This window comes from Saccopteryx bilineata, chromosome 1 (genome assembly GCF_036850765.1).
Source record: "Saccopteryx bilineata isolate mSacBil1 chromosome 1, mSacBil1_pri_phased_curated, whole genome shotgun sequence".
NCBI classification, from domain to species: domain Eukaryota; kingdom Metazoa; phylum Chordata; class Mammalia; order Chiroptera; family Emballonuridae; genus Saccopteryx; species Saccopteryx bilineata.
Window position 1 is genome coordinate 156579227 of NC_089490.1, and position 20428 is coordinate 156599654.

Consider the following 20428-nt stretch of genomic DNA (forward strand, 5'->3'; position numbering starts at 1 on the left):
CTATTTTGAAAACAGAACCAGCCCTGGCCAGTTGGCTCAGTGGTAGAGCATCTGCCTGGCATGTGGATTTCCTGGGTTCGAATCCTGGTCAGAGCACACAAGAGAAGCACCCATCTGCTTCTTCACCCCTACCCCTCTTGCTTCTCTCCCCTCCCCCCCTCCACTCTCCCCTTCCTGCAGCCATGGCTCGATTGGAGGTAGTTGGATGAGTGGAGAAGATGGCTCCATGGCCTCAGCCTCAGGCGCTAAGAAGAGCTTGCTTGGTTGCTGAGCAACAGAGCAATGCTCCTGATGGCAGAGCATCGCCCCCTAGTGGGCTTGCTGGGAGTATCCCAGGTGGGACGCTTGTGGGAGTCTGTCTCTATTTCCCCTCCTCTCACTGAATAAAGAAGAAAAAGAAAATAACAGAACCAACAGCTTGTATTGTCTCCATACCTCAGGGCTGCATTTTTTTCTATCAAGGGTTAACCATAATCTTTTTTTCTTTCAAATTTTCTTCTTCTTTTTTTTTTTTTTGGTGGGCCATTAGCTTTAATCCTAGCTTGTACCTGGCAGGTGAGCAAAACACAGTGGGAAAACACTTCTCTTTCCATTCAGAGCTCCCAAAGCCACTGACTCATTCAAGTATTCCTAGAATCAAAGGCCCCACCAGCCTTATTCACCTCTGTTTCCCATCTCCTCCTCTCTGCACAAACTGGCTTCTCCTTCAGCAGTTCGCCATCTTGGCTGCCTCTCCTCTGCAATGCTGATGACAGGATCTGAGCCTTTTTTTTTTCAAATTTTAAGACAAAGTTTATTTAGAAAGTTACTGAGATAATAGAAATGAGCTAGCTGGGCTGAGGTGGCTCAGGGAACTAGTTACAGAAGATAAAGAAGGGCCCTTGGGGTTTAGGAGAGGGAAAAGCAAAGGTAATGAGCCTGGGGGAAAGAAGAGGGGAATGGGAAAGGCATTGGTGTGCTCCTGAGGGGGAGAGCACATTGGGTTGATCATAATCTTTATATCTAGTCTCTTCAGATAGCACTTCGAGACTATTTTTCTGTTTTTCACTGCATTATGATTAAAGATTTAAAAAATATTTTTTTCTTAAATGAGAAGTGGGGAGGCAGAGAGACAGACATGCACATATGCCCCGACCAATGGGGTCTACCCAGCAGGCCCCCTATGGGGTGATGCTGTGTTCATCTGGGGCCGTTGCTCTGTTGCTCAGCAACTGAGCTATTTTAGCGCCTGGGGCCAACTTGGTCCAACCCAGCCATGGCTGTAGGAAAGGAAGAGAGAAATACAGGGAGAGAAGGAAGAGGGGGAGGAGTGGAGAAGCAGATGGTCACTTCTCCTGTGTGCCCTGACCAGGAATCGAATGAGGGACATCCACACACAGGGTCAATGCTCTACCGCTGAGCAAACTGGCCAGGGCTATGATTAAATATTTTTATTTATTGATTTTACAGAGAAAGGAGATAGGGGTGAGGGGGTGGAGCGAGAAGTATTAACTCATAGTTGCTTTTCTTTAATTATTGCTTGCTTCTCTTTTTTTTTTTTTTTTTTTCATTTTTCTGAAGCTGGAAACAGGGAGAGACAGTCAGACAGACTCCCGCATGCGCCCGACCGGGATCCACCCGGCACGCCCACCAGGGGGCGACGCTCTGCCCATCCTGGGCGTCGCCATGTTGCGACCCTCCTGGGTGTCGCCATGTTGCGACCAGAGCCACTCTAGCGCCTGGGGCAGAGGCCACAGAGCCATCCCCAGCGCCCGGGCCATCTTTGCTCCAATGGAGCCTTGGCTGCGGGAGGGGAAGAGAGAGACAGAGAGGAAGGCGCGGCGGAGGGGTGGAGAAGCAAATGGGCGCTTCTCCTATGTGCCCTGGCCGGGAATCAAACCCGGGTCCTCTGCACGCTAGGCCGACGCTCTACCGCTGAGCCAACTGGCCAGGGCCGCTTGCTTCTCTTATGTGCCTTGACTGGGCAAGCCCAGGATTTTGAACCAGTGACCTCAGCATTCTAGGTTGATGCTTTATTCATTGTACCACCACAGGTCAGGCCTGTGCATTAAAATTTCCAGTAATGTAGGGATGAAAATCTATGGACAGACCTTGCTGTCTTTCATGTTGTTAACTTAGATCCTTAGAAGGAGAATTCCACCCTGGTCAGATAGGTTGGTTGGTTAGAGCATCATCCAGAAGCACAGAGGTTGCCGGTTCGATCCCAGATCAGGGCAAACATCAATGTGCAGAGAAGCACATCAATGTACCTGTCTCTCTCCCTCAAGTCAATAAATAAATTTTAAAAAGAAGAATAAGCCTGACCAGGCAGTGACACAATGGCTAGAGTGTCAGACTGGGCCATGGAGGAAACCACATTCGAAATCCCAAGGTTGCCGGCTAGAATGCAGGCTCATCTGGTTTGAACACAGCTCACCAGCTTGAGCCCAAGGTCACTGGCTTGAGCAAGAGGTCACTCAGTCTGCTGTAGCCCCCGGGTCAAGGCACATATGAGAAAGCAATCAATGAACAGCTAAGGTACTGCAAAGAAGAACTAATGCTTTTCATCTCCCTTCCTGTCTCTCTGTCCTTCTCTCTGTCTTTCTCTCTCCATCTCTGTCTCACACACACACACACACACACACACACACACATGCATGAAGAAGAAGAAGAAGAAGAAGAGGAGGAGGAGGAGGAGGAGGAGGAGGAGGAGGAGGAGGAGGAGGAAGAAAAGAAAGAAAGAAAGAAAGAAAGAAAGAAAGAAAGAAAGAAAGAAAAGAAAGAAAGAAAAAGGAGGAAGAAGAAGAGGAGGAGGAAGAAGGGGAAGAAAGGAGAATACCTCCCTCCCTTCCTTCCTTCTCTCCGTCCATCAACATTTATTGAGCACTTACTGAATACTAAGCCCTGAGCTGGGCACTAGGGACAAAACTGGGAAAAAACATACACAGATGGTTGGTGGAACTCACCATCTAGCCTGGTGCTTCTGTATTTAAAAAAACAACAACTTTTTTTTTATTGATTTCAGAGAGAGAGGAAGGGAAAGAGTGAGACAGAAACATCAATCTGTTTCTGTATGTGCCCTAATCAGGGATCAAGCCAGCAACGTCTGTACTTCAGGACAATGCTCTAACCAACTGAACTGCCTGCCTAGCCAGGGCTGGTGCTTCTAGAATTTTGTAGGTGATAGACATATTCTCCATCTGTGCTATCCAATATGGAAACTAGCAGTCCCATATGGCTCTTAAGCACTTAAATTGAGGCCATTGCAACTGAAGAACTAAATTTAAAATGTTATTGACTTTTGCCTGACCAGGCGGTGGCGCAGTGGGTAAAGCGTCCGACTGGGATGTGGAAGACCCAGGTTCAAGACCCTGAGGTCGCCAGCTTGAGTTGCGGGCTCATCTGTTGTTGTTTTTTTGTATTTTTCTGAAGCTGGAAACGGGGATAGACAGTCAGACAGACTCCCGCATGCGCCCGACTGGGATCCACCCGGCACGCCCACCAGGGGGCGACGCTCTGCCCACTAGGGGGCGATGCTCTGCCCCTCCGGGGCGTCGCTCTGTCGCAACCAGAGCCACTCTAGCGCCTGGGGCAGAGGCCAAGGAGCCATCCCCAGTGCCCAGGCCATCTTTGCTCCAATGGAGCCTCGCTGGGGGAAGGGAAGAGAGAGACAGAGAGGAAGGAGAGGGGGAGGGGTGGAGAAGCAGATGGGCGCTTCTCCTGTGTGCCCTGGCCGGGAATCGAACCTGGGACTTCTGCACACCAGGCTGACGCTCTACCACTGAGCCAACCGGCCAGGGCCCAGGCTCATCTGGTTTGAGCAAAAAGCTCACTGGCTCAAGCAAGTGGTTACTCGATCTGCTGAGGGCACGCGGTCAAGGCACATATGAGAAAGCAATCAATGAACAACTAAGGTGTTGCAACGCACAACGAAAAACTAATGATTGATGCTTCTCATCTCTCCGTTCCTGTCTGTCTGTCCCTGTCTGTTCCTCTCTCTGATTCTCTTTCTCTGTCTCTGTAAAAGGAAAAAAAAATGTTATTGACTTTTAATAATTTCATTTAAATTTAATAAGTAGCCATGTGGGGCTAATGGTTCCATATTGAACAGCTAGGGGCTGGAATTCATGGCTCCTGGGTGGGAATGTTTTTAATACTATTGATTTTTTAAAATATTTTTAAATTGATTTTTTTACAAAAAGAGGGGGAGAGAGAGGGAACGAGATCATTAACTGCTTCACTTTAGTTGTTCATTGATTGCTTGCTTCTCCTATGTGCCTTGACTGGGTAAGCTTGGGGTTTATGAACCGGTGACCTCAATGTTTCAGGCTGATGCTCTATCCACTGAGTCACCACAGGTCAGTCTAAGACCATTGATTTTGGTGGAGACCTGACTTGGGGTGATGAACACACAATGCAGTGTACAGATGATGTGTTGTAGAATTGTGCACCTGAAACCTGTATAATTTTAACCAGTGTCACCCAATAATTTTTTTTGGGTGACACTGGTTTTTTGCTGATTCCTGTGGCCAAGTTATTTTCCAGACAGGTTGAGTGTCTCAGATCAGGAGAAAGTGTAGGAAGTCTTGAGTGAGGAAGGGCTGACTGAGTTAGTTTAAAAAAGTAACAAACCACAGCTGTGCAGTACTTTTATCAGCTCCCTGAAATAACTTGCAACACAAGCAAGGAAAACAGGATATGTGAATAGTCAAGGACAGTTTGAACCTCCTCTCACACCCCTTCCCCTCATGGAGACAGGAAAGTCCTGTGGGTCTGCAGACAGTCAAAGAAATCAGGTGCTTTTCTTTTCTTTTCTTTTCTTTTTTTTAATATTTTTATTTTATGTTTTATTTATTCATTTTAGAGAGGAGAGGAAGAGACAGAGAGAGAGAGGAGAGACAGAGAGAGAGAAGGGGGTAGGAGCTGGAAGCATCAGCTCTCATATGTGCCCTGACCAGACAAGCCCAGGGTTTTGAACCGGTGACCTCAGCATTTCCAGGTCGATGCTTTATCCACTGCGTTACCACAGGTCAGGCGAAATCAGGTGCTTTTCATGTGCAAGCTAAAGCTGTAAAGGTATATAAGGCTCAGAAAAGCTAACTTCAGAGAGTATTGTGATGCCTAGTAGCTATGCTGCTCCGCTGGCTTATAAATCCTCTTCCTCTAGCATGTTTTCTGAGTGTCTTTGTCCTCCGTGAGTCACTTCCTTTGTTCCTGCAACAGTCCGAGTTCTGGGTGGCACTCAAAGGCTGGGTGAAGCTCTCTCCACTCTCACAGAAGCCATTCCCGGCCCTGGCCAGTTAGCTCAGTTGGTTAAGTGTCATCACCAAACTACAGGGTTGTAGCAGGTTAAATTCCTGGTCAGGGCACACACAGGAAGCAACCAGAGAATGCACAACTGAGCGGAACAACAAATGAATGCTTCCCTTCCCCCTCCCCTTTCTCTTTTTTCCTCTGTCTCTCTAAAAATCACTAAAAATTAAGCTCTGACTGGATAGGTCAGAGCATCAAACCAGAGCGTGAAGGTAGCTGGTTCAATTCCCCGGTCAGGGCACATACAGGAGCAGCTCCATGTTCCTGTTTCTCTCTCCCTGCTTCTCTCTTTCTCTCTCTCTCAAAACAACAACAAAAAACCCCAAAAACAAAAAACAATACACACATAAAAAACATCATTCTCTGGGTCAGGGATTATCTCTATCCTGTTTGTTATGCATCAATCAATTCATCAAACAGCATGGGGAACAGCTGGGAACATAGCGGAGGATAGCTCGGGTCCCCGCCCTGGGAAACAGATGAAATATGGAAAAGACATATGGTAAACAAGAAAACAGCTCAATAAAATAATGTAAGATGGCAAGTTCTTTTTTTCTTTTTAAATTTTATTTGCTTTATTTTTATTATTATTATTTTTTTGTATTTTTCTGAAGCTGGAAACGGGGAGGCAGTCAGACAGACTTCCGCATTCGCTGAACCGAGATCCACTCGGCACGCCCACCAGGGGGCGATGCTCTGCCCATCCCGGGCGTTGCTCTGTCGCGACCAGAGCCACTCTAGCGCCTGGGGCAGAGGCCAAGGAACCATCCCCAGCGCCCGGGCCATCTTTTGCTCCAATGGAGCCCTGGCTGCGGGAGGGGAAGAGAGAGACAGAGAGGAAGGAGAGGGGGAGGGGTGGAGAAGCAGATGGGCGCCTCTCCTGTGTGCCCTGGCCGGGAATCGAACCCGGGACTTCCACACGCCAGGCCGACGCTCTACCACTCAGCCAACCGGCCAGGGCCATTTGTTTGTTTTAGAAAGGAGAGGAGAGAAAGAGAAAAAGAGGAAGGAGAAGCAGGAAGCATCAACTCCCATATGTGCCTTGACCAGGCAAGCCTAGGGTTTTGAACCGATGACCTCAGCATTCCAGGTTGCCGCTTTATCCACTGTGCCACCATAGGTCAGGCAGATGGCAAGTTCTGATAGAAATAAATAGAGTGATGGGACAGGGGTGGGTTTAGTAGGGATTTCAGCTCTGGGTGGTCTGGGAGGGTTCTCTGAAGAGATGACATTTGAGAGGGTGCTTTAAGATGAGGGGCCAGCCATGTAGCTATTTGGGGACAGGTTACTCCAGGCATTAGACACAGCTCGTGCAAAAGCCTTGAGGTAGGAATAAACCTGGCAATGCAATGTGGCTGAGGCAGAAAAAGCAAGGGGAAAAGACATGGGAGGTGAGGGGGCAAAAATGGACCAGTGGCTGGAGGGGTGGGACACTGTTTTGAGGTGGTGGGAAGCTTATAACAGTGCCTTTATATTTGCAGAGTCCCCTTTGGTCAGTGGGTGAACTAGGTGAGGGCAGGGGCAAGCCATATTTAGATGGGAATTGAGCCCCCTCCGCACTTCCTGGACCCTGCCTCTTCACAGTATCTGCCAATGTTCCCTTTGGTGCACATGGAGTTGGAATTTCTGATGCAGCTGCAGCTCTGGCCCTTTCCAGCCCAGGGAAAGAGGGGCTGGATGGGAAGATGGACCTGTGGAAGGAGGCTGTGGACAGGCATCTTTCTGTTCCAGTGCTGGAAGAAGTCACAAGAAAACCAGAAGGAACCTGACCAAGTTGTGACCTGTGGACCTTAGGAGAACTTCAGCTGATGCTGGGAATCTTGAGGGGGTCAGCAGAGGCAGGGGGACTCTGGGGCACCCCTGGACAGCCCTCAAGCACATGGTGGGGAAAGTGATGGCTGGGCCCAGGTCAGGGGGCCAGGGCTGAGGGCTAGAGAAAAATAGCTGAAAACCAGTTATGGGCTGTGTCCATTCCTGACCTTGGGAATGGGGAGACTCCAGGCAGCTGACTGGAGGAATGGGCCTTGGGAGAGGGGAGAGGGCTAGCCAGGGAACCCAGAGCCTTAAGCTTATCTCTGTAAATGAAGCTAAAGATTAGCATCCCTGAGGAGCCAGAGTGGGGGTGGGTATGGGTACTGCCTGCTGGGTGTAGGGCACTTTGAGCTGGAATGCAGGCAGGGGGAAAGGCATATGTAAAGATAGGAGGCGTGGAAGGACAAGAGTATCCAACTAATTCACAGTCCTTCCTCCAGTTGGGCCCTGTTAGCCTCTGCAGCCTTTCTGTCTCTATCACTGTCACCTCCCCAGAAAGGTCTACCTTGATCACCCCAGTCACCTTTTAGCCATACCTCATTTTGTTCCCAACCCTTATCGTCTCCCTGCAGTGTAAGCAGAGCAGGGGGGGACTAAGGTAAGGAGTACAACGCACTTGCCTCAGGCACAATATTTAAGGGATGCCAAAAAATTCAGCTACCAAAATTCAAAGTATTTTCAAGCAATATTTAAAAAGATGAAACATGTGAATGCTTGACTGGTGATGGTGCAATGGTTAGAGCATCAACCAGGGATGCTGACCAGGTTTGAAACCACGAGGTTGCTGGCTTGAGCAAGGGGTCACTGGTTCAGCTGGAGCCAAGCCCCCTCCTCCCCCTCAAGGCACTTATTAGAAAGCAACCAATGAACAACTAACGTGCCACAACTACAAGTTAATGCTATGTCTCATCTCTCTCTCTTCCTGTCTATCTCTCTCCATCGCTAAAAAAAAGAGAAACATGTGCAAAAGAACCTAGGAGGAACAAAAATATTGTGATTTTAAATAAAGGCAGGATCTGACCCTGCACTTGCACAACGTCATCTCAGCTTAGTCCTCAACCTGGAATGAGTAAAAGAAAGAATGATACCTGACCAGTGGTGGCCCAGTGCATAAAACATCCACTGGGAATGCTGAGGTTGCCTGTTTGAAACCTCAAGGTTGCTGGCTCTGAGGGCTCATCATCTCCAGGTCACTGGCCTGAGCGGGGGAATTGCCCATATGATCCCAAAGTTGGCCAGCTTGAGCACAAAGGTCGCTGGCATGAAAAGCCCAAGGTCACTGGCTTGAGCAAGGGGATCCTGGCATGCCCCGGTCAAGGCATGTAGAAGAAACTCAATGTACAACTAAAAGTGAAATCAACTATAAGTCGATGTTTTTACGGTCTCTTCCTGCCTGTCTCTCTCTCTCTCAAAACAACAAAAAACAAAAAAATCCCCACAGACTGACCAGGCGGTGGCGCAGTGGATAGAGCGTGTACTGGGACACACAGGACCCAGGTTTGAAACCCTGAGGTCGCGGGCTTGAGTACGCACTCACTTGGTTTGAGCGCACGTGCTCACCGGCCTGAGCGCGGGTTCGCTAGCTTGAGTGTGGAATTAAAGACAGGACCCCATGGTCGCTGGCTTGAGGCCAAAGGTCGCTGGCTTAAAGCCCAAGGTCACTGGCTTGAGCAAGAGGTCACTCGCTGCTGTAGCGCCCCCCCTGACCCCCACCACCAAGGCACATATGAGAAAGCAATCAATGAACAACTAAAGTGCCCCAACGAATTGATGCTTCTCATCTCTCTCCCTTCCTGTCTGTCTGTCCCTACCTGTTCCTCTCTCTGTCACAAAAAACAAAAAGACGAAAAATACCCCCAAACGACTGAATGATGAGGAGGCTTCTTGACGAGGAGACTCTACTCTTGAAAACCAAAGGTGTAACCTGGTCTATGCTCACTCCCTGCGGATCTTGCACACCACAATCCTGCCCGTCCAGTCAGTGAGCCAGCCCTGCCTCCAATCAAGACCCACCCGACCAACCACAACTCGGTTCCGCGTACCCTACGATTAGCCCGGCTTCCAAGCCCGACCCCATCCTATCAACAAGCCAACCCGCCCCCAGGAACCCAGTCCCTTTTCGGTAGGCGCGCCACCGCCGCGCGCGCTCGGGGAGGGAGGGGCCCCGGGTCCTTCTGGCCTCCGTGCGCGCCTGCGCGTCACTTCCGGGGCGGTGGCGGGAGCGAGGCAGTCTTCCGCCCGCGGGGGAGCGGCGGAGGTGGCGGAGGCGGTGCAGGAGGCCGGGCTGGGGCGCTGAGGGACCGACGGACTCACGGACCTGCAGCCGGAAGCCATGGATTGTGGCCCCGGGGCTGGGGTGCGCGGGCCGCGGCGGTGAGTGCCGAACAAGGGCGGGCGCGGCGGCGTGGGGCGGCTTCTGTTCCACCGCTGGCCGTTTGGGGAGCCAGACCTGGCCGCGAGGCCGGGGTAGCCCGGTATGACGCCCCCGAGGCCCGGCATTCCCAGGGCGGCGGTAGTGCCTTCTTGAGGGACCCCGGACCAGGGGCGAGGACCGCGGGGCCACCGTCCCTGACTCCGACAGAACCCTGTATGCCCTCCAGTCAGCCTTACGACGTGGGTTGAGCGCCCATTCCACTTCTTTTCCCCTTTCTATTCAGCCCTCCGATTGCGGTGAATGCCCATCCTCCTGGAATGCGGCCCCTGTTTTCTGGGAGGCGCAGTCCGAGTCGCGGACTCGGCTCCTGCCCCGGAACCGGCCCCCTAGCCCAACACCCGGGTCCGTTTGCCGCTGCAGCCCGCAGCCATCCCTGCTTTCTAAACGTCTCCTAGACGCTTCTGTCCCTTCGCGGCCTCTGCTTCAGTTCAAAGGACATCCACAGCCCCTAACCTGGCCCAAAGCTCCTCCGGGGTTCCCTGTTTTCCCAGGTTGGAGCCCAGTCTGCTGCAAGGCTCAGGGGCGCAGCTCGATCCTGGCCTTCTGGGTGACCCGTCTGCTCTCTTTTTTCTCCCAGTGCCTGGAACGCGCTCTCACCTTTTTTTGCCCGTGCTCTTCTCTCTGCCCTGTCCCCCTGATACTCGGCCACTGCTGCTTCTTCCAGGAAGCTTTCCCACCCTGACTGCCTGAATAAGGTGTCGTCACAGTCGTCTCTATTTAGGTCGTCCTAGACTCAGTATTCCAATTGCCTTGGCTCCTCATTGGCCCTTTTTTTTTTTTTTTAAGTTGATTTTAGAGAGGCAGGAGGGATGGGGGAAAGAGAGACAGTGATTTGATGTCCCACTTATTTGTGCATTCATTGGTTGATTCTTGTATGTATGCTGACTGGGGATTGAACCTGCAACCTTGTGTATCTGGACAATGCTCTAACCAGCTAAGCTACCTGGCCAGAGCTAGTTGGTCCTCTTAATACCACCAGCCCACATGGGGCCTGGCAGCATGGTGCTTAACAAGTGCTTGTGGGTGGAATCCCTGGGGCTTTTGATGCAGTGGTGGGGGTGGGGTGCCAGTGAGTGAGGCACCTGGATGTGGACTGCCTAGTCTGAGGCCTGGCTCTTGAGGCACACTCAGTGATACCTGTAAATAAATAACATGCAGGAGGTCCCAGCTGTGTGTGGCCTACTAACTGAGAAGAGACTGTCCTCTTTCCCGGTTAAGCCTGGCAAACTGTAGCTTCCTGGTTTCCATTTCCTTTTTTCCCCTTTGTCATTTGTCTGTTTGTTCAGCCATTGTTTATTGAGTAAAAACAAATAGTGGTCCTGCCTTCCTGGAGTTTTTGATTGGAGCCAGGTACCATGAGAGTACAGTGGGTGCAGGGATGGGGGGGTACCTGACCAGGTTTGTAAGGCCTCTCTGAGGGCACCGAAGTAAGATCTGAATGGTGGAAAGGACAAGAGCAAGGACCATCAATTGCGATTGGAGAGGGTTTCCTCAGGAAGGAAACTGGGTGGGCTCTGGCTCTGAGTTATGAGTGGGCAGAGTGGCTTACCTGGGGAGAGATGAGTGGGGTACCAGATGAAAGGCTGGAGAGGTGGCCCCAGCCAGCTGCTGACCAGGCAGGATGTGGGGAGGGATTTGATCTAAATCCTGAAAATAGTGGAAGGCCACTTGGGCATCCCAAAAGGGAGGTGGTGTCATCTGATTTTGTTGTGAAAAGTTCCTTCAGCTGCTGATGGGGGGAATGGCCTGGAGTGGGGTGATGGTGGCCAAAGGGGGACCACCAAGGAAGGAGACTGCTGAAGTCCAGGTGATGACACAAGAGAGGACCAGGTGGCAGTTAAAGAGAGGGTAAGCCAACAGGGAAGAGTCAAGGACCACATCCAGGTTTCTGAATTGGTCAGTGGAGCTTGGCCACCTTTATGTACTCCTTTATCCTCAAGGTTGCTGGGGGCTTCCTAACTGCTCAGTAGCTCTCAGCCAGCTTTCACAGTGCTGCTCAGATATCAGACCTTTCAGTTCCCCCTTGTACCAGCAGACCTGTTGGAACCTGGACCTCTTTGAGAATGTTGGTTGACATTTTGGGACAGAAAATTCTTTTTTGGGGGGTGTACTGTGGGGTGTTAAGTAGCATCCCTGGCCTCCCCATTCTTTTTTTTTTTTTTTTTTATTCATTTTAGAGAGGAGAGGGAGAGACAGAGAGAGAGAGAGAGAGAGAGAGAGAGAGAGAGAGAGAGAGAGGAGAGACAGAGAGAGACGAGGGGAGGAGCTGGAAGCATCAACTCCCATATGTGCCTTGACCAGGCAAGCCCAGGGTTTCAAACCGGCAACCTCAGCATTTCCAGGTCAACACTTTATCCACTGCGCCACCACAGGTCAGGCTCCCCATTCTTGATTCCAGGAGCTTCCTTCCTCAGTTCTCATAACTGAAAATGTCTCCAAATATTGGCAAGTGTCCCTGACGGAGGCAAACTTTTCTGCATCTGAGAACCGGTATGATAGATCCTCTTCTCTGAAAAATACTTTCACATAAATTACTCATCCTATCTGGGAATTCAGGGACTCCTGGAAGCCATCTGTGTCCCTAGCTTGGCTTTTGCAGCTCTCCCTCTCCCCTGTGTGCCCTGAATCCAGGTGATGGAAGGATATTGCTCTCTCTAGTCCTTAGTCTCAGGTCACAGGTCTGGAGGGAACAGGTGTGTTCTGGGCCTCAGACTGTTCTGACCTACTCTGAATTCACGTGTCCCTGGCCTAGTGGTTTTCGAGTGCTGTGACCTCAAAACAATGTGTCAAGCTGCTCTCTGCTAAGGCTGAGTGGTGTGTGTCTCCGTCTATTTGTCCAATCTGTAGGGAAAGCATAGTAAGAGGTCAGGTTTCTTCCAACCTCTGGTTTTTGTTGTTGTTGTTGTTTTTCTCTCCATTGGCAGCTCTGTATACAATTATAGTTGCTTTAGCAATTAGCTGCCAAAACAAAGAACATTTGAGCTTCTACTCTGAGCCGTGCCCTCTGCCCACTACTAAACTCCTCATCTCATTTATACCCCCTGTGAGGCGAGTGGTGTCTTTGTTGATGAAGAGACTGAGGCCCTAGGAGCATTAAGCAACTTGTCCAAGGTTCCAGACCCTTGGCAGAGCTAGAGGAGGAGCCTCAGTCACAGTGACCCCCACCCCATTAGCAGCTTGGCCCCAGCACTGGGAAGAGCCATTGTTCAGCTCAGTAGTCTGAGATGTATCCTGCTTTTGTTCCCAGAACCTTTGTTTATTGTGTTTTGTCTGCCTGGGTTCCTCTGTCTTCCAACATCACAGTCTTGCCGCATGTCCTGAGGCGGGCCCAGCCCCTACAATACTTAGGTCCCTCTGGTCCACAGTCTGCCCTTGCCTGGGCTGCTCTCTGTCACTTGAGGGTGGCAGTTGAATCATTGAAGGATAGCAGGGATGGGCATGGAGGAGAGTCTGGGTTAGCCCTATGGACAGAGGCATTGGGGGAGGTGAGGGGTAATAAGGTTTTACTGGACCCAGAGCAGAAGGGGGAGGAGGAGAGCTGGGGAAGGCCAGCATTTGCTTGTCCAGCATAGCCTCAGGCTGTGGCCAGGCTGACAAAAGGGCTTAAATGACAAGAGTCCGTGACTGGAAGGTGAGGAAGGGTGGTAGCTGATGGGGACAGGTCAGTTTTGGGTCCCACAGATATCACTTGGGAGGTGTGTGCTCCCCTCAGAGGGCAAGCTGGGCTTGTAGGTCCATGGTGTGGAGCAAGGGTAGTCAACCATTTTATACCTCCCGCCCACTTTTGTATCTCTGTTAGTAAAATTTTCTAACCGCCCACCGGTTTCACAGTAATGGTGATTTATAAAGTAGGGAAGTAACTTTACTTTATAAAATTTATAAAGCAGAGTTACAGCAAGTTAAAGCATATAATAATAATAATTACTTACCAAGTACTTTATGTCGGATTTTCGCTAAGTTTGGCAGAATAAATCTTTATAAAACAACTTAGTATAGTTAAATCTATCTTTTTATTTATACTTTGGTTGCTCCACTACCACCCACCATGAAAGCTGGAACGCCCACTAGTGGGCGGTAGGGACCAGGCTGACTACCACTGGTGTGGAGGATGAAGCAGTCTGAGCAGGAGAGGGTTTGGGTGAGATTGGGTCCCTGTCTCTGGTGGTGCCCTGGGGGAACTCACATGTCGCTGTTCTTTGCAGGGCTTCCCTGTGCACAACATGGAGACGTGAGGCTGCGAGGCTCCCGAGGGCTCGGCTTGGACCGAGATGGGGCTGGGCTGCTGCCTCCTAACAGGGCTCTTGTCTGGGGCAGTGGCTGGGGGTCGCCCTCCTCTTGCCTGCATCTTGGAGCACCCCCACCCCTCCCTTGCTGAGCAAGGCCTGCCCTGGGGCCTGGTGCCCGCCATGAACGGCCTGTCGGTGACTGAGCTCTGCTGCCTCTTCTGTTGCCCACCCTGCCCTGGCCGCATTGCCGCCAAGCTCGCCTTTCTACCACCGGAGCCCACCTACTCACTGGTGCCTGAGCCTGAACCCAGGCCTGGTGGGGTCGGGGCTGCCTCGTTGGGGTCCCTGCGGGCTTCCACAGGCACCCCTGGACGCTGGAAGCTTCACCTGATGGAGCGCTCTGATTTCCAGTATAGCCAGCGTGAGCTGGACACTGTTGAGGTCTTCCTGACCAAGAGCAGCCGGGGCAACCGCATTGCCTGCATGTATGTGCGCTGTGTGCCAGGAGCCAGGTGAGCCTTGAGGACTCAACCTGGACAGACCCGGAGCTGGGAAGGATGGGAGGGGGGCAGGACTGGGGAGTGCCCTATGCTATTCCTGAGGGTCCCTGAAGCGCCAGAATGGGATGAAAGGCCACCAGATGCAGAGCCACTAAGGGTGGGCCTCACTCTGCTCATGGCTGCTGCCCAGCTGTCCTGGGTCCTTTTTTTTTTTTTTTTTTTTTTTAATTTTAAGATTTTATTTATTTGTTTTTAGAGAGAGGGGGAAGGGGCATGAAGCATCAACTCCCATATGTGCCTTGATTAGGTAGCCCAGGGATTTGAACCAGTGGCCTCAGTGTTCCAGGTCGATGCTTTATCCACTGTGCCACCACAGGTCAGGTGGCGCTGGGTCCTTAATGCCAAGTGCTCTTCAATGTGCAGCTTTGAGGAGCCCTTGCAGTACCCCATCTTGCAGATGAGGAGAGCCAGCAAGGCTCAGGGAAGTGGCTTTAAGTGGCTATGTCACAGCACCTACTCAACAAGGAGCAGGGTCTCTCAGGCACTTGGTGTCCAGTGAAGTCTTGGTACCTGAGGCTAGCTGGTCACTCAGGCTGTCTGGCTTCCCATTAACAGGGTCCCTCAGGACCTGCCAGCATAACTTTACCCTGAGTCTGAGGGGTGGGGCAGAGGCAGACCTGCCAGGTGCTTCTGCCTCAGACCATGCAGATTTATACTTCTGGTCTAAGTTCAAAGGACAAGCTCTTGCTTTTTCTCTGGGCCAGGCTGGGCTGGCAGAGTGGGGAGCTGAGACTCAGTGGTGCTCGAAGAAGACTTCATGAGTCCATTGCCCAGGAACCACCAGGTTGCCTGTTCTTGGCAGGACCTTGGCAGGACCTTGGCAGGCCCTGTTACAACTGGCTACCTATGGGACACAAGGGCTGAAATGAGTGCTCTGGTCATTTTCTGTGGAAGAGAGACCCACACCATTGTAAACGGGTTGGCTTTATTCACTTGTGGGGTGGAGGTGGGGGCTAGCTGTCAGGAAAGGGGCAGCCCTGCCAATAGAGAAGCTGTCTCATTCTTCAGGAAGGCTCTGAGCAGCAGACCCATGTGCCTGCCTGCCATCCTCGAGCTGTTGGGAATCATTCTGAAAGGAACAGACCTAATGAGAGGCCACTGGGCCCATCCTGTGCTCAGAACGTGAGCAAGGGTCTCAGTGCCCCCTATCACAGAGGGGGAGCTTGAGGCTTCACCGGCTATCCCCTGCTCAAGATCACATAGGTGGGAGGAGCTGTGCCACTTTGTGGCACAGGTGGTTTGTGCTCATCAACATTCCTGTCTTTTCCTGGGTTAGGCAAGAGTAGCCCCCTCCCTCCCTTGCCCTCTGACTTGTTTCCCCCCATCCTCCTAGGTACACAGTCCTCTTCTCACACGGCAATGCAGTGGACCTGGGCCAAATGAGCAGCTTCTACATTGGCCTGGGCACACGCATCAACTGTAACATCTTCTCCTACGACTACTCGGGCTATGGTGTCAGTTCGGGCAGGCCCTCTGAGAAGAACCTCTATGCCGACATCGATGCTGCCTGGCAGGCCCTACGTACCCGGTGAGCTGTGTGCTGGGGACTTAGCCAACCTGGAGTGTCCTCTTGGAGGGGTCCAGATCCTGTGAAACTGGGTGGGTTGGAAGGCACCCACCAGGGACTTGGGCTGGCCTCCCTGAAGAGGGAGGCAGCTTGGGCCAGGTCCTGGTGGGTGGCCCTGCTGGAGAGGGAGCCATCAATGGCCAGTGGTCCAGAAGGTGAGTCCTGACCCATGTCCTCTCAGTATAGTAACAGGCGTGCTTGGTGTGCAGGCAGGGGCGAGGACAGGCTGGGGCTGTCCCCAGGGGAGTGGAGGTTCCCTCAGGAGGGAGTAGTAGGCAGAAGACTTGGGCCCAAGAGGTAGCCTGTGAGGGCTGTGTGAATGAACTAGGAGCCCCAATGCCGAGGAGTACGGGGCTGGGCTGTGGGCCGCATTGAGGTTTGGGGGGGTGGGCCTATGAGACACTTGTGGCCATGAAGCTTGACTTCATTCTTGGGTCAGTGGGTGGGGTATGGCTCCTTTAGGCCTAGAAGGTTCTGTTGGGCAGCTTGGTGCCCAGCATAGCTCTGGTCGCTGGTGGGAGGTCAGCAAGCAGAGGATATACCCATATGCTCTGGGCCACTCCTTTTCCGGACTGCTACTATCCTGGTCATCCAGATCCTAGGCAGACCCCTCCTGCCCTAGTCCTCATTGAATTACATTCCTTCCGTCTCTAAACCAGCATTTGCAGCATGCCACCCTGTTCCTAGCACTGCCCACCTGGAGGTGGCACTCTGTCCACTGTCTGCTGGGGAATGCTGCACCTCAGTCCTGCTTGGTTGACCTGCAGGACCCTCTCCTTCAGGGCCAAAAGTCATTCTGTTCTGGGAAGACAGAGCCAATAGTGATGCACCAGGCAGTCCCTGTGCCAGGCCCTGGGAGCAGGGTCCCTAGCACTGCGGACCTGTCGGGTGGTGTGGTATAGTTACATGCCTGCCTTTTGCTGCCTCAGTCCTTCCTGCTGTCCCTGTTCCTGCCAGGGGTTGCTGACAGAATCATACCCACTGTGGTGTGAGGGCTCTGAACTCTGTCCACCTGTCCTGCCACTGGCATTGATTTCCAAAAACCTGGTCCTTTGCTCCAACAGCTTAGAGGCAGCAGGAGGCTTGGGCCCAAGCAGTGCCTGAGGCTGGGGAGGCCTGGGGAAGAAGAGCTGATCTGTCTGGCACCTGTTTATACAGGTGGAGATGTCCAGGGGTTGCTGAAGGTCCTTGCTTGGAGCTCGGTGATAGGGCTGTGCTGGTGCCCAGAACAGTGATGGCCATGGCAGCCTGGGAGCAGGCTGGGGAGGAGTGGCCAGGGTGGTAGGCACATGGCCAGGTGGCATCCCTGAAGCCTGCAGGTAGGCAGGGGTTAACTTGGAATGCTACCAGAACAGGGACAGATGGGGATGCCCCTGTAGACGAGGTAGAGTCTGGTTTCCCAGGTGTGTTCCCCAGATGAGATGTAGAACTGCCCTGGTCCCTGTCCACCAGGAAGAGGGGTATCCCTTTGGGATTGGGGTTGGATGTATTAGAGGACAGCCTTGTGTTTGCCTGCATGAGGAGGGTGGCAAGTGGGTCCTTGTGTGGTTGGGAACAGGCATGTCGGGGTTGTGGAGCTGGCTTGTAATTGGGTCAGCTGTGCTGGGGGGTACCCTTAGGGGAGGTGTATGGGGAGGTAGCAGGGCAGGGGGAGGGGCTGAGGATCAAAGGTGGGAGTTGGTGCTGAGGAAGGAAGCCCAGGACCTGGCCACTATGTAGGGAAGGTGCAAGGAGGAGTTAGCACCCACTCACCTCCCCACAGCAGCAGGATATTCTACTCACCAGTGTTGTACTAAGCACCTAATTGACATGGGGAACACCAAAGGGTGAGACATTGAGAAAGTTGCCTTGATTTCCCACAGCAAAGGGGGTAGGTGAAGGGTGCAGGGAGGAAGACACCCTCCCCCCTCTCCTGGAGTGCTGCCAGGAAGGGCTGTGTCATCTGGAACTCTAACTGTAGGGACCGGAAAACCCCAAGCAGAATCTGGGTGTGGCCTTGGTCAAGTATATTTAGGGTTGAGGGTTGAGAGGGTGACCAGGAGGAGCAGGAGAGGCCCCAAGTCTACCCTCCACCAACAGCCTTTCTGGGGTCCTCACCAGGTGTACTGCCTACACTTGACTGAGTAGGTCCTGTTGAGAGAAACTGTGAGTAGAGCCAGGTGACCTGGGACTACAGCTATGGGGTGAGGATTACAGCAACCTTCACAGGGGTCAGAGGCCCTGCCTCTCTATGAAGTGTACTACCTCTGTTGAGGGGCAGAGGAGGATCTGAGAGGCTGTCCAAGGAGAATGGGGGCTGCCCAAGGAGGGCGGGCTGTGGGCGTGTTGCAGTTGCGACTGACCCTGCTCCGCTGCCAGGTACGGCATCAGCCCAGACAGCATTGTCCTGTACGGACAGAGCATTGGAACAGTGCCCACCGTGGACCTGGCCTCGCGGTATGAGTGCGCCGCAGTGGTGCTGCACTCTCCCCTCACTTCGGGCATGCGCGTTGCCTTCCCAGACACCAAGAAGACCTACTGCTTCGATGCCTTCCCCAAGTGAGCTCTGGGTGCCTTGGGAACCTGGGTGGGGCGGGGGAGGGGCCTAGGAGGGGCAGGGTGTGGGGGTCTGACTTTTCCAACCCTGCAGCATCGAAAAGGTATCCAAGATCACATCGCCGGTGCTTATCATCCACGGCACGGAGGACGAGGTGATCGACTTCTCCCATGGGCTGGCGCTCTATGAGCGCTGCCCTAAGGCGGTGGAGCCACTGTGGGTAGAGGGCGCTGGGCACAACGATATTGAGCTCTATAGCCAGTACCTGGAGCGACTGCGCCGCTTCATCTCCCAGGAGCTGCCCAGCCAGCGCGCCTAGTGGAGCTGCTGTGTCCCAAACCAAGCCGAGACAGACCTTAGCAATAAGGCAGTGCTAGCCCCGGCCCTGGGGGCTGCATGTGAACCCCCGGGTGCCCCAGGCTCCTGAGGCAGCTGGTGGGTAATAGGGTCAGAAGTGCCCGGGCCCAGGGACTGTGGACGATGTATGAGCGACAAAGCTACGCTCTCCTTTCCTTTTGGAAGTAAAACAAAGGAAAAACATGAAAACAAATTAAAGATTTAAAATTTTAGCATTCCTCGCTTTTATGGTTCATGTGTGTTCTCCCTGAAGCTCAGGAGCTCTCACAGGGTGCTTGGCTTGCCCCAAACCTCCAGGAAAGTTAGGCACAAATGCAGATGCTACCATTACTCTCCTGCGGAAGAAGGGTAGGGTTCACATCTCAACCATAGCACCCCTTGAAGCTTGTTTCCTGGATAGTGATGGCAGGGTGGGCAGCATTCGAACCAAGGACCCTCCCTGTCCAGATTGGGCGCTCCTCCTGGGAGGGTGGTAGGATCCCTGTCGTTTCATGACAGTTGTGGGTAGGGGCGGTGAGTGGCCTGCAGGAGGTCTGGTCTAAGCCTGTACTGGGGTCCCAGTGAGGCACCCTTATTCTGCTCCCTTGTTAAGGACACTGCGCAGTCGCTCCCATGGTAGCTAAGGACGCAGTAATCACAAGGCTGTTCTTTCTGTCCCACCTGTTCTGGGGGGTGGGCTGCAGGGTGGGACAATAATACCGTTCACAAAGGTCCTGGGGGACTGGGCCAGGTTATTTCCTTTGCAAATGGGGCAGCTGAAGCCCGGGGGGAGGAGAGTGGCAGGAGAGTTCTATGGGGCCTCCCCCAGGAAAAGGGGCCACCTGAGGCTGGGCTTCCACAACACGCCCTGGGGCCTTTGAGCTGTGTTCTCCTGGGGTGCTCTTAAGGTCCCTGGTCTTTTTGGACCCCAGCTGGAGGAGGCAGGGCTCAGAACCAGAATGTCTCCTGCTACCTCCAGGGGAAAAGTCCTAGAGCCGGGAATGCCTCGGAAAAGAGTGACCTATAGTCCACCCCGAGGTCGGGTGGCAGGACCGGGCGGTGTGGTGGTCAGAACCCTGGGCTGCTTGTTTCCACCTGGCCATAGTATGAGGCAGCCTGTTGCGCGGTCCCTTTAAGAGGGCGGTGCTTCAGCCTAGGGGTGGGGATGACGCTGAGCGGGAGCGGAGACCCGGAGCTCTCATCAAGTGCGCCGGGAGGGAGTGGAAGTGTGACGCTCACCCGGAAGAGGCGGTAGACGGTGAAAGAGGTCGTGGCCTCGCCGGTAAGTGGCGGTATCTCGGACCTCGCCTTTCCGGGCCTTGCCCTTTCTGCCGCTCCGGACGGCTACCCCAGTCCCCATGCGCCTCAAACCTCCCTATATACAAAACGAGCTGCCGCGGGGATCCTGCGGCACGCATTTTCCCCCGTCTCCGGCGCTTCCTCCGGTCTGTTGACATCGAGCGGGATCAGGTGGCAGTGGATCGCTCCCCGTTCGTCTGGCTGGGTTTGGCCTCCTAAGGCCTCATAGTACTTTCCTTCACAGAGCTTTTTGTTTCTTGTAATTGGGAATGAAGGATTTGGGTGCTCATTAGAATGGTCCGTCGGGCGCATAAAGAGCGCTGCAGTGTCGCTGTCAGACGAAGGTAACTCGCTGTGGTCACGCGG

The 20428-nt window shown here is 53.0% G+C and overlaps 1 protein-coding gene across 1 annotated transcript; it reads left to right on the forward strand.

The window, feature by feature from the left end:
* The first annotated feature begins 9324 nt into the window (after nucleotides 1-9324).
* Nucleotides 9325-18996, forward strand: ABHD17A (abhydrolase domain containing 17A, depalmitoylase). The gene is made up of 5 exons (XM_066277085.1): nucleotides 9325-9477; nucleotides 13741-14276; nucleotides 15658-15852; nucleotides 18250-18429; nucleotides 18521-18996. Exons 2-5 carry the CDS (start codon nucleotides 13807-13809, stop codon nucleotides 18744-18746), a joined length of 1071 nt encoding a protein of 356 aa, XP_066133182.1. The 5' UTR covers nucleotides 9325-9477; nucleotides 13741-13806; the 3' UTR covers nucleotides 18747-18996.
* The last annotated feature ends 1432 nt before the right edge of the window (nucleotides 18997-20428 follow it).